This window comes from Octopus bimaculoides, chromosome 2, assembly GCF_046866305.1.
Source record: "Octopus bimaculoides isolate indiv1 chromosome 2, ASM4686630v1, whole genome shotgun sequence".
Lineage (NCBI taxonomy): Eukaryota > Metazoa > Mollusca > Cephalopoda > Octopoda > Octopodidae > Octopus > Octopus bimaculoides.
The window spans coordinates 86,614,766-86,632,855 of record NC_142929.1 but is presented as its reverse complement, the minus strand read 5'-3'; the positions used below and the strand labels follow the sequence as shown (position 1 = coordinate 86,632,855).

At 36.5% G+C, this 18,090-nt stretch overlaps 1 protein-coding gene across 1 annotated transcript in view; it reads left to right on the top strand.

Annotated features, from left to right (window-relative positions):
• Positions 1-215: 215 nt before the first annotated feature.
• Positions 216-18,090, top strand: part of LOC106878085 (mitogen-activated protein kinase kinase kinase 4) — a 206,718-nt gene continuing 188,843 nt past the window's right edge. Inside the window, exons 1-2 of the mRNA XM_089338617.1 lie at positions 216-233; positions 688-846. Coding sequence (XP_089194743.1) covers positions 216-233; positions 688-846 — 177 coding nt within the window. The remainder of the gene's footprint in view (positions 234-687; positions 847-18,090) is intronic.

Sequence of the window (18,090 nt, the reverse complement as noted above, 5' to 3'; positions counted from 1 at the left end):
CAAATGACCCAAGCAAATAAAAGAAATATAAATGGCTATGTGTGTGTGTGTAAGTATATATATGTACATATGTATGTATATCTGTGTAGTTGTTCTTTACACACCCATCCATAACAAAAACCGACATGTAATGCTACTTTGAGTTGAACAATTTCTGGGCTGATCTGTTGAATGACTGGTGAAATTTTAAGTCACTGTAAAGAAAATTACTAAAAATGCTGGTCTTTACACTTGTGAGTCTGTTATTTACTCAATGTTCCCTGTTTTTATGCATTTTAACTACACATTTTTAGCTACACCCACACACCAACACACACACACACACACACACACACACACACACACACACACACACAGTATAGACTTTGATGTAATTTCCATTTACTAAATTTCTCACAACGTATTTATCAACCTAATGCTATATGGAAGAAACTTTCCCAAGATGTTAGGCTGTGGGATTCAACTTAAACCCATAAACCAACAACGCAAACTTCCAAAGTACAAAGATATTTATTTATAGATATATATTTATTTATAGTCAATATTGCAGTACCTTATATCCTATTTCATCCAAATTACCTTGTCATTACAGCAATATTTGAGCTCACCTGCAGCACACTTATAAAGGAGTTCCTTCAACCAACATATGTCCGCTGGTCAATTATTATCTTGTTTTCATTTTTATAGTTGATTCGTGAGTGCAAAGATGTCTTGAAAGGAGCTGTCCAAATGAAGAAGTACTACTTGAGCATGGTTTCTACCACAGTCTGGGACAGTGACCCTTCCAAGGTTGAAGATGTCATGGACTTAGAAAAATATGATGCCCATATGAAGATGGTTCTAGAGGTGAGTATGTTTATTTTTTTAAAATTTTACTTTTGACAAGTTTATTAAAGGCTTGATAAAATATTAAGCAGAACTCCAGTGGTTGTACATTAAGTTCAAAAAGTGAAATGGAGGCCATACTTCTCACAAGCACAAAAAAAAAAGAAACAAAAAAAAAAAGCATGAATTCTTTTGGATGGATAACTACTCTAGTAGTGGTGACTTAAGTGACATATCTAGTGCAGAAGTGGGTAGATTAAGGTAACCAGAGAGAGAACATTTGAAAACATTCATGATCTCTGCATATGCCCTCCATAATGTTGCTTCAAATAAAAAGATATAACCACCTTTGTCATGAATTTCATTGTTTGATAGTGTCTCTCTATGATTCCATTCTGCTCAGTCTATATGCAACTCTAAAGAAGTGTTTGGCTATCCCCTTGTTCAGTGATTTTGAAGAAAATGTGATACTGTTGTCCATCAACACCTCATTCATCAGTCCTTTCTTCAAGAATATTTCATTCACCCCACCACCATGAAGTTTCATCTGTAGTGTCTACCTTCATTTCCCTCCATATAATCACTTATCTGGTCTGATAGTCAATCATTAAGCGGTACAGTCTTTGCTGATAGTGTGTCACATCTATGCTAATCTCTTCCAGTTGTTTTCCACTCTCCTGTCTCATACACCTGGTACAGAGTCAATTGACTAACATCTGGTACAGTTTCTAACTACCCTCTAATCACACAACATAGTAACATCAGGGTCACTTTTCTCACTAAATATAGTTATAACTTTAAACCCAGGAGCATGAAACAGCACACAGATCGCTCCTTTCTTTAAATCTTTTGACAATCCTAACAAGGTTTCCCTCTCTCAGGTCAGGAAAACTACTTGCAGCTTCAGGTCAAATTCTGCAATTAATTCTCCTAGAATTCCTTGGCATCATGTAACATGGTATAGCTTTCCTCTATGACCTTTTGACCCTATTTGAACATAACTGTTGTTCAATACTATCTCTTGGTTTAATCTTTATATGTCTAGCTGTCTGTTCCATATTGAATTCATTTACATTATATTCTATATTTTTTATATTTATTTTTCGACACTTTCTATTTTTCATTTTTATTTAATTTAACTACTTTACTTCCTCTTCTATCCCTTTCTTGTCTTTTGTTAAAATTAAGGATGGTCAACTCCCTAAACTTAGACCCAGCATCTTAATTGATATGATGTAAAATATGTTTATTATTTATATTAATTTTAATGACAAGCTAATTTTATGTAGTATCAATCTTCTAAATATTATATATATAAAGGGAAAATTTTTCATGTATAGTTAGAGTTGAAGCGTTGGTATAACCATGATGTTCTGGTGATCTGATGAGCTTGCTTTCTTGATCTGCATTGATTTGTGAATATATACTCATTGTACAATATATACTCACTGTACAATGCATATTATTGCAGATATGTAAAATGATTTATATTATTTAAACATGGCATGGCTATATGGTAAGAAGTTTACTTCCCAACCACATGGTTCTATATTCAGTCCCACTGCATGGCACCTTCAGCATGTGTCTTTTACTATAGTCTCAGGCCAACTAAAGCCTTGTTAGTTAACTTGGTAGATAGAAATGGAAAGAAGCCTGTCATATATATATATATATATGTGTGTGTGTGTGTTTGCGTGTGTTTACATCCCCAAAACTTAGTGGTTCAATGGAAGAGTCTAATACAATAAGTACCAGGCTTTACCAAAAATTAATATATACTGGGGTCAATTCATTTGACTAAAATCCTTCAAAGCAGTACCCTAGCATGGCCACAGTCTAAAGATTGAAACAAGTAAAAGATAAAAGATACCCTAAAGTTATTATTACATGATGTTGTGGCAGACACCCCCAGGTGAGAAGTGGTCTGGTCCATTACTAATAAATAGCAGACTAACACAGTCAGTAATGTCAGTCAGCGAGGTACTCTGTTCAGGCCAGTTCCACAGAGACGACGAAATATGCCATCATAATGTGGGACATAACAGTGGCGATGAAGATACCTCTCACTGTATAACAGTGTTGTTTTATAACAATGGTAACAAGGTTATGAACCTTTGTAGGAGTGTCGAAATGTAAGACCTACATTCAAGAACAATGAAAGAAAGTTTCAAGGATTCGAACTCTAACTCAGAATTAAACTTTATACAGTGAAAAGTAATATACACACAGTCAAAAATATATATTAAAAAAATGCTTCTGAAGAAAAAATGTCTGGTAAAATTGGAACTCTGGCACAAAATTGAACTTCACACAGTGAAAAATATATAAAAAAAAAGATTCTGAAAGAAAAAGAAGAAAAAAAACACTAACACAAAGTTGAGCTACACACAGTGAAAAATATATAAAAAGAGAATCTGAAGGGAAAAAAACACTAACACAGAATTGAACTACACACAGTGAAAAGTAATATACACACAGTGAAAAATATATATACAAAAAAGATCCTGAAAAAAAAAATGTCTGATAAAACTGGAACTCTGCACAGAACTGAACTACACACAGTGAAAAATAATTCTGTGTGGAACAAAAAATAATAATAATAATAAGTCCATTCGAAGGATTTATAAGTCAGGTTGCTATATATAATAGCACTACCAGTTATAATGTAGACTTGGTACTACCTAGAAGAATAAGTCTGTTCAAAGGATTTATAAGTCAGGTTACTATATGTAGTAGCGCTACCAGCAATAATGTAGACCTGTGGCATTTTGAAAAAAAAAAAATGGTTCTGTGGGGAACAAGAAATAATAATAACAATAAGTCCGTGTGAAGGATTTAATAATTCTGTGTGGAACAAAAAAATAATTTTGGTTAGAAGAAAAAAAAATATGAAAAGTAATTAACGATACATTTAAAGCAAGTCATGCCAGAAGATTTCAAATGTAAGCAGATATTATCTGTTGAAATTGAAATTGAACCAGTTGCTAAGGAAGTTAAAATGGACAAAGAAAACACAAGCCATTTTGTGATTGAAGATACTAAACAAGTCCTCCTTGAAAAGACTCCAGATGAAATGTCAATGGAAGTGACTAGTGAAGAACATGTAGAAAATTCTGAAATTAGAGAATTTGAGCCATCTGTTACAAGAAAAGTTCCTTCTACTGAAAATGCTCCACTTTAAAAGATAATAAAAGTTTGCAGGAAACTGATCCAGTTTCTGCCGAGAAAAGTGTAATGAAAGGAAAAGTTATAGAAATGAAAAATATATATATATAATAATGCTGTGTAATTTTTGAAAAAAAAATATATGTATATAATTCTGTGTGAAACAAGAAAAAATCTAAATGAGAGAAAAATAATTTTGGTTAGAAGAAAACGTAATGAAAATAAAAAAAAAGTTGTGTTGAAATAAAAAAAATCTCAAAGTGGGGAGTTGCTGTGGCGGACGCCTCCAGGTGAGAAGTGGGTTAGTCCAATACTAATAAATTACTAATAAATAGTAGACTGACACAGTCAGTAATGTCAGCGAGGTACACTGTTTGGGCCAGTCCTGCAGAAATGACAAAATACGTTGTCATAATGCAGAACATAGCACGTAATGAAGGCTGTGAAATATCTGAATCCTAAAGATAACAAGTGGTTAAATAATTATATTCACATCTCATATCTCCTGACTTTTTATTGTTTTATACATGTGTGTGATGTATGTGCATGCACATGTGCAGAGTTTTTAAGGACACTTAATTATCAGTTTATTATTCTTTACAAACAAATTAAATTGTTTTTATTTTTCTCAGATCCCCCCTGTCAGATAACACAAGAAATGAAAAGGCATGCAACAATTGTTGTCATATGTATGGAATGTAAAGTGCTGATCTGTGGAGGGAACCTGTAGAAGTGATAGACTCAGGAAGATATGGAATGAGGTGGTGAAGCATGATCTTTGGATGTTTGGCCTCATGGAGGCAATGACAAATGATCAAGACATGTGGAGGTTTGCTGTACTTGAGCAGACTCATCAGGACAGCGCTGATGACATGTAAAAGGCACCCATGACAGTGACATGTAAAAGGCACCCATGCTAGTGACATGTAAAAAGCATCCACTACACTCTTGGAGTGGTTGGTGTTAGGAAGGGTATCCAGCTGTAGAAACCAAGCCAAAATCAAACTGGAGTCTGGTACAGCTCTCCGGCTTACCAGTACCAGTCAAACTGCTTAACCCATGACAGTGTGGAAAATGGATACTAAATGATGATGATGACATAATATATATACTCAAGTATGCATATATTTATGTGTGCATTTGTGTGTACATATGTATATATATTCTTTATTTCTTTTACATGTTTCAGCCTTGAGGCTGTGGCTATGCTGGGGCACTACCATTGTAATCACCTTTTAATTGGCCAATTCTATGGGTTTGGCTTTTGATGAAGGAAGGAGTTCGATATCACTGCCCTGTTTTGAGTTTCCTGCCTTGATATTAGTTCGTCAGTGATCTTGGATAGTAAGAGGTCAAGTTGTTTCTTAAAAACATCTACTCCCACTCCATGGAGATCCCTCAGATGTTTTGGCAAGGAGTTAAATAGCTGTGGGCCCTTGAACCCCAAGCTATTGCAGTACATGGTCCTCACCTTAGATGAGACAGCTGGGACCTTTGGAACAGTGCAGTGATGTCTGTTTCAAGATCTGGTATAACTCTCAATTCCAAAGTTTGGTGCCAGCCCCTTCAGTATCTTCCATACATGTATCACTGTGTACCTCTCCCATCTTCACTCCAGGGAGTAGAGTCGTAGCTCTTTCAGTCTCTCCCAGTAGCTCAACTATTCCATTGATGCAATCTTCCTTGTGTAGTATTGCTGGACCGCCTCAAGTTCTGCTATTAATCCTACAGTGTAGGGTGACCATACTTGAGAGTAGTTGTCCAGACGGCTGAGGACAAATGTTCTCCATAGGACCAGCATAGTTTCCTGCTCCCTTGTTCTGAAGGTTCTCAAAATCCATCTGGCCACTCGCCTGCACACTGCCACCATCTTGGTGACACGCATGTGAAATGAGGCATCATTGCTCATGTCAATCCCAAGATCACGCACTGTATGTGATTCTAGGATTTCCGCTCCTTTTGGTCCAAAGTATTGCGCTGTTGTGACTTCTGAGTACCAATTAGCTGGAAGCAGAGGGCTTGGAATTTGTCTGCATTAAATTGCATGTTGTTATCCACAGCCCATTTATATATGGTACCCAGGTCTTTCTGTAGAAGGTTAGAATCAGAAGATTCCTTGACTGCTTGTACTACTTTTGTGTTGTTGGCATAGCTAGTAAGTGTGACTATCTGTGTAACTGATGGCATGTCTGAAAGAGCCACCACAAACAGCGCTGGATGAGCACTGTGTTGTTTGTGAAACAGAGGTCCAGGACATATTTTCGCTTTGTTGGGTGGAGCACTATTTGCTCCATAAAGAGCATGTTAGTGAGGTGATGTAAAGATTCTGCATGCCTCATGCCATGCAGTGACATACCTGAGAGAATGTGGCCCACAGGCCATTTGATGTAAGTGGGGGTTGAAATCTCCTGAAAAAAGTATGTGCAGGCTGTTATCCAGGCTGGTTAATGCTTTTTTCATTTCTTGGAGGCTCTCTTCAAATGAATCCTCATGATTAGGAGCATCTGGTGGGTAATACATGGTTCATATTATGAGTTTCATATATATATCTTTTATCTATTTTGGTCATTAGACTATGGCCATGCAGGGGTACTGCCTTGAAGAATTTTAGTTGAACAATTGACCCCAGTACTTATTTTTATTTTAGCCTGGTAAATATTCTATTGATATCATTTGCTGAACAACTAAGTTACAGAGGCATAAACACATTAACACTGGTTGTGAAGCAGTGGTGGGGGACAAACACACACACACACACACACACACACACACACACACACACACACACACACACACACACACTTCTTTCCCCTTGACCAGACCTGTTTCCATGAAAAATTTGAAACAAGGGACTCCTTGCATGATGGTAATACTCACTTGCAACTGTCACATTCTGTCAAGGCAAAGAGATGGCAACATTCTCACGTACACACACACACACACACACAGTGGGCTTCTTTCAGTTTCCATCTGCCATATGTGGATATGGCAGATGGATATGATCACAAGGTTTTGATCAACCTGAGGCTATAGTAGAAGACACTTACCCAAGGTGCCACACAGTGGGACTGAACACAGAACCATGTGGTTGGGAAGCAAGCTTTTTACTTCACCATCTATGGCTATGCCTATATGCTTAAGTTTTTGCAAAAATACTAAATACAGTTAAAATATTTAAAGGAAGATTTTTTTTAAAGCTATTAACGACTTAAAAAATATTTTTTTAAAAAATGTTTGGGGAAGGTGTTTTTGAATAGTGTGTATTTGGTGTGTAAATGCTCTTATTGATCAAAAAGTATAAATCAAACAGAGCTCCATTTTGTTTCAAATTAGCTTTGGTATAGTTTCTCTGGCTGGATGCCTTTCCTAATCCCAACCACTTTACAGTGTGTATTGCGTGCTTTTTCTTTTTTCATGCCACTGCTCAAGTGAACTTGTCAAGTAACCTGCAAGACAAGAAAGAACAAGAATATGGAAAAAAAGGAAAAAGCCCTCTTGACTATGAGGGTTGAGTGTTTGATAGGTGGTAGAGGTTGCTTTATGCCAGGGTTACATGCTTTATGCAGAAGTTACATGACTTCAGAGCATTTATATACATGACTTCAGAGCAGTGAGGTGGTTATATGAGTGTGAGGGGAAAGTAACAGTTGTTTTAAAATGGGGTTAGGAGTGAATGTAGCGAGATGAACATGAGTGGAGGTGCATTTTGATGGGAAATATCAGTATGATGCAGGGTAAGATGAGAGAGATAGGAGTGGTTTAGGGATCATAATTTAGGAAGTAGAAGATGATGAGCAAGACATAGAAGCAGTGGGGAAGGAAATGTAAAGGTATATAAGGTGAAGCTAGAGTGAGTGGGCATGGTGGAAGACATGAGAGGGTGCTGGGAATGATAGCAGATGTGAAGGGTGTTAAGATTAAGTATGGCAGCGGAAGGGGCAGAATAGCTGGAAGCATGTGAGAAGGGATGATAATGAGAACGAGGGATGGATGTGGGGAAAAGCAGTAACTGCAAAGAGTTAGGGGTTGTAATATATGCCTAGGAGGGATAGATGTTGGAGAGAGTAGATGTATAGGGAGGTGAGATGTTCGAAATGCTTGATGAGTCAGTATGGGTGTAGGAAAGTGTCAAGCATGTACAAGCTTGAACAAAATGTTTTAGGACCTCATATTTTCTGTGAGGGACAAGTCTTTTCAAGCACACCTAATTGCCATTTGTTTCTGTCCTTTGTCATTTATTCTGTGAAGTTCAACATCTTGAGATCAGCCTTTACTACTTTGTCCATTGTCTTTCTGGGTCTTCTACAAGTTCCCTCTGCTGTAAGAAATCGGAACTTTTTTTCAACAGTTGTCCTCATCCATATGCATCACATGACCAAACCAACACAGTCTTCTCTCCTGCACACCACACTTGATTCTTCTTATGCTTTATCTCAGTATATTATCACTTCTTTGTACATGCACACTGATAGTGCACATCTTGTGGAACATACTAACTTCACTTCTCACTAGTCTGCATTTAGGGTCTATATCTCAGTAACATGTAACATTGTTGTTTGTACATAAGCATACAATCTGCCTTCCACTCAGAGAGAGAGGGCGGAGAGAGAGAAAGAGACATTTTGCTGCCAACAGAGGTAATAGCTCTCTGTACTTTCTCCATCCTATTCTTATTCTAGTCACTATACTTTCAGAATATCCTTCTCCATTGTTAATTTAGTTACCTTGGTAACAAAAATTATCCACTATCTCCAGAAATCCTCCAGGGTATTTGAGAGTATCTATTTCTCCTGTATCCTATTGTTCCTACACATCTACTACACATAAACATGATTTTCTCATGATTCCACTGTCTGTTGTGTATCCATTACTTGCACTGGGTACACCATATGGAATTCCTGCTTACACCTTTCTTACATATTAAGCAGGACCATTTATCTAAAATGTGTAGAGTCCTGTCTGTTTTCCTGTTTACTAGAACTCTCAACTTTGCAAAATTAACTTTAATCCCTTCCGTTACTATATTTCTGACCAAAATACACCCCTCATGAGTTTCAATTAAATTTTTAAATAATCATGAATTTAGACTAGTTTCATTTAACAACTGTAACTTTTTTACTTATCAACATATTAACGTGATATTTGGAACAGAATTGAAGAAAGGGTTTTTAATCAATTCTGTTGCATAACTTTTGTCTCAAAGTGACTCTAATTACAGGTAAATTCAGCAAAATATAAAAATATTTAAATTTTATTTAAACATCACCATAGAAAATGAGTCATCAGCTAATGTGCAATTGGGTATGCAACGAAATTTTAATATAGAATAATTGTGCACATCATGAGATTATCAGTTGAATTTAATACACAGAAGAACAGGTGTACCATAAAGGTAAAATAAATTGAAATACTGGAATTTGTTTTTGAAGAAAATGAGAAAATTAAATACATCAACTAAATTAAATATACTCATACACATACATGAATACACAAGAACCTATATAATAAAAATTTACAATAGAAAAAATTAAGTCAAAACTTGTCACTCACCTTACAGGTAAATTAAAATTACAATTAGATAAAAAGTAAAAACGAAGTAAATTTGAAAAATATTTATACAATCTAATCATACATATGTACAATATTCACACAATATTTCTATCATGGAAAATCATAAAACTTCCCATGTTACATACTGCAACCTTGCAGAATGCACATTCTTTTCTACTCTAGGCACAAGGCCCGAAATTTTTTTGGGGTAGGGTGGGGCAGACAATTAGATCAACCCCAGTCTGCAACTGGTACTTATTTTATTGACCTGAAAGGATGAAAGATAAAGTCGACCTTGGCTGAATTTGAACAGACGACATACTGCTAAGCATTTGGCCCGGCGTGCTAACGTTTCTGCCAGCTTTCCACCTTAAAGTGCGAGATGCTTACAGCACCCAGGTTTCCCAAATAATCACCCATCTAAGTATTCACTAGGCTTGACATTGCTTAACTCCCGTAATTGGACCAGAACCGGTGCTTTCAACATGATATGGCCATAAGCTTGCAGAATGCACATTAGAAAGAAATTTCAACTGGCCGTCCACTGAGAGTTTTCTTTGTTGATGTAGACATTCATGACACTGCCTTTTGCAACTCTCAATTTTTTCTAATTTACGGAGATTGGCTGAACTCAGAGGGATATCTCTCTGGCAGGTTTTGCTTTTCCTTCTTGTCGTTATTTTTTTTGAAGAGTAACTTGCCTTCAACTGTGTTGCTACATCTGCTCAGAACTGCAGATGGTCGCACTGCTTGCAAGCCGCTCCTGATTTGGTATATAATATAAAAGCATTTACAATGCTCATGTTTACTATATACCGAACCAGGTAGATAATACCAACTAGATAATAACTCATCATTTAGTTCAGCCGATCCACACCTGTTATAATTGAGGTTCAGAAATGGGGTGCCATTTTCATCCACACATGGTTGTGCACCACTAGATAGAAAATTTATCTGCCTCTTATCTCTGTGTGCAGTCACTAGCAGATTTCCTTTCTGCTATTGGATTATTTCACCTCTTCTTTTAAATTTTGATTTTTTTATATCCAACGGTAGCCCTTTTCTGCTAACAGTTACTGTAGCACACGTATACATTGTCACAGCTTTCCTGCAAGTTTGACCGAACTAAAAAATCGGTCAAAAAATAATATACAGTCCTGGTTATGGTATGGAAGTGATAAATTCCAGACCACACCATACTCTAGGCCATGCTGACTAACATTATTGTCTCTTTTCCCAGTATAAAAACTAAATCCACTGCAGTACCCAGTATTTACTTCACAAATTTTCCAAACTTTGATCCTCCACTTCATGGGCTTTTCTGGCATATACTATTGGAAGCCTACCCTTCCTTTATACCCCACCATGCCTTCATCGACGGATAAGTATCTCTCAGGATTGTAAAGTGTTTTAGATGCATTTTGAACGCAGTCGATAAGGGGTCTTATTTTAAATAAGGGATCAAAGTTAGGTTCTCCATGTACTGGGGTACTGCTAGTGTCTCTCACATGTAAATATTGGTTCAGTTTCACAAATCGTATTCGTGACATAATACTGGAAACATACTGATCGCCAAAAAAGGTTCCTGATTGCTCTAGTAATTTGTAATCTTGGGTAATTGTCTTATACCCATAATGATATTTATGGCAAAAGAAATGCCCGTATTTCTTCTACAGTTGTGGGAAACCACAAGCTATCTTTTTTTCCAGTTGGTTTATATTCTGCATAACAGTTTGTTTCTGCAGTGATGGCTTCAAACAAGCATACTGGAAAAAAAAAGAAGAAAAAGTCTAATGGTTTCACTTCCTGAGAAAGACTATGGGTAGACCCTGTCTCCTCAGAAAAATTGTTAATAAAAATGTTTTTAAACTTTTTACTTTATTCTGATGTAAATCGTCACGCTGTCGCTATCGCTGCTTTCAATTTCTTCAGAATCGCTGCTTTCAGAAATATCTGATTCATTCTCATACACCACATGCTTTTGTACTTCATTCATTCTTTTTCTTGATATCTCCATATCTTCCATTGAAACACCTTCAAATTCGGAATCACTGCTTGATAGCATGAAACTCCTATCTATTTTCAAAGTTGAAAAAAATCGATGCGGAAAAAATGTGGAAAAAATATCTCCCAAAATTCATTGAGTTCAGATATCACATCAAACAATGTTGGATACTATAACTCAGCTATTTACAAAGTGAAATCACATCTTTTCATGAATGTACTAATAAGATTTCTGTTCAAATTCACATTTAAATAATAATGGATACTTATGACTGGGCTGGTCGTTTGAACAACAAAATTTTTCGGCTGGCTATGGCCAGGTTCGTATCAAAAGGTTTAAGGCTCTTTGATTCTAGGTTTTGCTTCCACACTAGGAATTGCTTTTTAAAATTCTATTTCAGATTCCAGTATGAGAATGAGATCATCACCATATTGTATTTCCCAGAGGCAGCCAGTCTTACATTCCTCCATTACAGTCTGAATAGAAGTTGACTGAGAACCAAGCCCTGGCACGCTCCTACCTGTACTTTATATTAATTGCTGAATTCATTACTAACTCTCACCTTACTGACTGCACCCCTGCACATGGCTTGAAAAGCTTCCACAAGTCATTTATCTATCCCTAGCTTCCTCAGAGACTACAATAGCACAGAAATAGGAATTCTGTTGAAGGTTTTCTCCTGGTCAACAAAAGCCAAGTACAGTGTTTTACTCTTAACTAAATACTTTTATGAATTTGTCTAGGAACCTAGAACCAGTAGTATTTTTCTCTTGCATAAAACCAAACTGCATCTCATCTTGTCTAATTCTGCTCCTGGTTCATCAATTTGATATCTCTATAACTATTTCTAAGGCATCTCCTTTACTCGTGTAACAACTGACAATAATGCTGCTGCACCAATCATTGTGTATAACACCATCCAATATAACCCAATTAACTATACAGTGACTAAACCATATCCTACTCTGCCAGATATTTTATGCATCAAATTTCTGATAGACCAGGGACCTTCCCTGTCTTCATATCCTTCATTGCCTTATCTATCATACTGCTGTCAACTCAGATGGCTAATCCCTTGGATCAACATTAGGGAAATTCTCTTCATCGCTTGCATTTCCCACAAATGTAGCCTTTCATAGTGGCACTATCATGCCACTTTCTTTTCAGAATTACTGAGTGCTGGCATGCTATTATCCATCCATATACATCTCTCTCCCACAGCATCTTGATTCTATCTTATAAACTGTCTTGCAATCTAGAACACTTCCTTCATGCCACTCGTCCTCATGTTGTAAGACATTGACAAACCTCTTCATTTCTGCTTCTGTTCTTGCTAAATAAACATGTTGCCTAGCTTCCCCTCTAGCTACCTAGTATAATTCTCTGTTACCTCCATACTTCTAATCTCTCTAGATTCACTTTTATAACCCCATCTACCTCATTGTTCCACTACCATGTTACCTTTCATCTGACTGAAACTTTGCAGTAGCCACAGATTTAGTCTCTAGCCCTCAGTAGCTTACCTCATAAGAACTTCCAAATGTCCTCTCTATGTTATATGTTTCTATCTCCTCCTTGTCAAATGCTTAATTAGAACATCTCTAATTTTTTTACTTTTTGACAAGTCTTTAAGCTTCCATATCTTCCTTTTCCAAACTGTTTTGTGTCTCTGAGTCCTTTAAGCTCTAAGTATGATGTTACTGACTTGTTCATTCCTCACTGAGGAATTTACAAGCATCCACCTATCTCTGTTTCTAGTGAGAATGTAGTCAATCTGGTTTGAGTGCCTTCAGATTGATAGGTGATTAGGTGACTGGCTGGTTTCCTGAAGTTAGTTTTGTACTTCAACAAGTCATTTGCATCACAGAATTCCAGTAGTTTTGTTCCCACCTCATTTCTAAAACTAAAGCAGTAATCTCCATGCATGCCATGAAATCCATTGGGGTACTGCCCAGTATCTCCATTGAAATCACTAGCCATGATGGTAAGTTCATTTTCTTTCATCATCAAGGTAGTGTGCAATGGGAGCTATTTGAAACAGTGCTTTTGTTCATCTGCCAGTCCAATGTGTGGAACGTATGCAAAGATAAATATCGTTATTGCATTATCTAAAACTAGTCTTAGCTTAATAATCCTATTATACCCCTTGACTACCTTGATCACTTTGTCAATCCATTTCTTTGACAAAATATACCTACACCACCCACACTGTCACTACTGCCCATCCAAGAATTTGTATCTATGTTCCTTGCCCATGAGCAGTCTAGTTGAGGCTTTCTTCTATCGTCCCTCTTGCACACAGCACACATATACATGCTTCTGCTCTAACATTTCAATAATCTTACCTGACTTACCTTTCATTATGCCAACATTTATCATTGTTGTTCAAAGTTTATGAACTTGAAAGGAGTAAAAGTGTATCTGGGGGACTGTTCAGCATCTATGAAGAAGTAGACTTTCACAGATTCCTGAAGGCAATTTCACAAACAGATTCCTGAGGGCCTTTACACATGTTAGTGATACAAGTATAGGTTGGTATATGCTACACAATAATGTCAAAAGAAAATACAAAAGAAAGAAATGTATATATTTTTGCATACATGGTGCATACTCATATACATATATAAATATAAGCACATATATACACATAGACTGACATTCACACATGCATTCTCATATATGCATACACATACACATTACACTTACATATACATGTATATACATATATGTACATATGTAGTTGAATAAGATTCAGGTAAAAACCTTGATAGGATACTATGCAAAGCTTGTCCAGTTATTAGCTACTTGCTGTCATCAGACTGTAGCTATGCTGGAGCACCACATTTTTAGTTGAAGAAATTGACTCCAGCACTTATTCTATGTAACCTGATACTTATTTTATCAGTCTCTTTTGCTGAACCGAGGACATAAACACACCAGCATTAGTTGTCAAGCGATGGTGGGAGTACAAACACAGACACAAAGATACACACGTAAATACACACACACACACATATATGAACACGATGGGCTTCTTTTCAGTTTCCATCTGCCAAATCCACTCACAAAGCTTTGGTTAGGCCGAGGCTATATTAAAAGACACTTGCCCAAGATGCCATGCAGTGGGACTGAACCCAGAACCATGTGGTTGGGAAGCAAGCTTTATACCACACAACTACACCTGTGCCTATCTGTAGAATTAATACAAATAAATAAATGATATAAAAAAGAGGTTGAATGACATTCTTCATTTAAAATCACTAAAATTGTTTCAACACATTTTTACACCTGTAGTACATTGGTGAGACATTGTGTAATCATGATCATGCATTCACAGTGATTGTTTAAATAAGTCCTTCATTAGATCTTACCATCATTTCACTCAGTGTGAAAATGCATACTTATAGTGATGTTTCATTATCAGCAGTTTACCGACAATAAAAATTGAAATGCTAAAAATCTCAATAATAGTAGTACTGGAAATAGCAGCAAAGATAATAATAAAGGGTATATCAACAGCACTAATAATAACCATAGAAGCAATAAAGGAAAAATTGTGAAGAAGAGAAACAGTGTGGTAAAGAAATGTAATTATAAGCACAGGAACGGCTGTCCCCTGGGAAATGAATGCCTTCATAACAATGTAACATACAAATGTACTGTTAGCAGGCTCTCAGATGCATTTGTATATATTGGTGCAACCATAGATTGCTTCCAAAGTTGATATTGGAACCACATGGCACCATTAAAACATTAACAGAAAACACTGCACAGCATTCGCTGACCTGGTTTGGAAACTTTAGAAAGGAAAAATGCAGTACAACACCACATGCAGCGTAATAAAAGATGAATATCCGTACAATGCATTTTTAAGATCTTACAATCTCTGTTCTGAGGTGGCACTATATATTTTAATGTATACAGATAAAATTGTGATTAGGTACTTTGAAAGCATTATTTGATGCAATCACAAGCTAAAATGCTCATTTGTGCAGTTTTGTAAAAGCAATTTACAAACAAAAATTTAATGTTTCCTTATCATATTTATTGCATGTAAGAAGTACATACATGTGTCTGTGTGACCAAGAGCTCTGGCGATATGCTGTGTGTGAGAAGACATAAGGGCAAGTGAAATCATAGTTATGGCCATGCCTGTGTCATGTAAATGGCGCACATGTATTTTGGTCATGGTCATTGCCGGTGCCATGTAAATGGCATAGTCATGGTTGTTTGCTGCCAGTGCCATGTAAATTGGCACCTAGAAATTGTGGTCACTGGCGGTGCTATGTAAACGGCACCCATGCTAGTGGCACATAAAAGCTCCCATTACACTCCTGGAGTGGTTGGCATTAGGAAGGGCATCCAGCTGTAGAAATCATGCCAAATTGAACTGGAATCTGGTGCAGCTCTCCAGCTCATCAGCTCCAGTCAAACCGTCTAATCCAGCTGTTAAATGATGATGATGAATTATAAATAGTAAGAATGTATGTTAGAAGTATATATATATATATATATATATATATATATATATATATATAAAAGATAATAAAAGTGAAAAAACTACAGAAGGCTTGTGTTACATGGTTAAAGTATATATTTAAATTATGTCAGAAAAATGTTATAAAATTTTTTTGGTATATAAACATTGTATTTGGAGAAATAACCGGTTTCGTGTTGTCTTTTCAAATTTCTCTACTTCATTGTAACATGTGTTCGCTCCAGTCTGAAAAGAAAAGTTCTAGATAGGGGGAGGTAATTAGGGATTTCTTCCGGTATAAGGGAGATAATCGAAATCTAGGAGCTGGTAGAATTTGATTAATTTACCATGGTTTTGTTCTATATTTTTTTCCCTCTCAGTGGGGTGATGAATTTCCTTATTTAAATGTGTTAGCAATGGTTAAGTTTGGGTTTGTATTTTTGAATGAAAAAGGTTTCCTTATTTAATCTAATTTGTGTTAGTGTTCTAATGGCACATTGATAGAAAGGAAAGATTATAAATTGTGGTAGCATTTGTTTTGCGCATTTCTCAATATGCTCACTAAGAGGTATCATTCGGTATTCTTCATGCAATCTGCTGTCAATGCAGACTGCATCTGCATCTGAGCGATAATCCTGTGGACCCTATGTAATTTTCGTGGCAGCCCGAGCATCTTATTACATAAATAAGGTTTTCTGAGGCACAAGTAAAGTCAGATTTAACTTTGAATTTTTGTCCCTCTTTGAAGAGGAATTCTGAACCTTCTAGAATGTTTGGGCATGTTCTGACTTTAATTGTGCCTCAGAAAACCTTATTTATGTAATAAGATGCTCGGGCTGCCATGAAAACTACATAAGGTCCACAGGATTATCGCTCAGACGCAGATGCACTCTGCATCGACAGCAGATTGCATGCCCAGAATACCGAATGATACCTCTTAGTGAGCATATTGAGAAATGCGCAAAACAAATACTACCACAATTTATAATCTTTCCTTTCTATCAATGTGCCATTAGAACACCAACACAAATTAGATTAAATAAGGAAACCTTTTTCATTCAAAAATACAAACCCAAACTTAACCATTGCTAACACATTTAAATAAGGAAATTCATCACCCCACTGAGAGGGAAAAAAATATAGAACAAAACCATGGTAAATTAATCAAATTCTACCAGCTCCTAGATTTCGATTAACTCCCTTATACCGGAAGAAATCCCTAATTACCTCCCCCTATCTAGAACTTTTCTTTTCAGACTGGAGCGAACACATGTTACAATGAAGTAGAGAAATTTGAAAAGACAACATGAAACCGGTTATTTCTCCAAATACAATGTTTATATACCAAAAAAATTTTATAACATTTTTCTGACATAATTTAAATATATACTTTAACCATGTAACACAAGCCTTCTGTAGTTTTTTCACTCTTATTATCTTTTATACATCCAACCATGTGCTTTCACATACCAACTTTCTCACCTATATATATATATAATTTTATCTCTCATGTATTTCATTAAGATAATTACTCATTTCTCAGTCTGTTTAATTTCATTATTATTACCATTATTTTCGTCCCTCTTACTATGCCCCCAAACTAAACTTGCTTGTTCGCAGTATGCCCACCCTTTCCCACCCCCACTACCAATGCCGGATATCTCTTGTCTTCCCACCATCTACACTGGATATCTTTCTCTCCTCCCACCACCATTACCTGATGTCTATTCTCCCAACCCCTCCTTCTCACTGTGCTGTTCTCTATATATTACCTGCACTCTTTCTCTCCTGGGACAAATGCAACTAGCCCAGCTGCCCATCCACCCACCTACTTAACCAGCTATCTTTCATTTCGTTCTGTCTAGAAATTTGTCACCACCATCACCAGATGTCTCTTCTCTCAATTCCCCCTCCTCACTGGTGCTGTTCCCTATATTACCTGCACTCTCTCTTTCTCTATCTCTCTTTCTCTATCTCTCTCCCTCTCTATCTCTCTTCTGGGACTAATGCAACCAGGTTATCTGCCCACCTACTTAACCGGCTATCTTTCGTTTCATTTTCGTTCCAT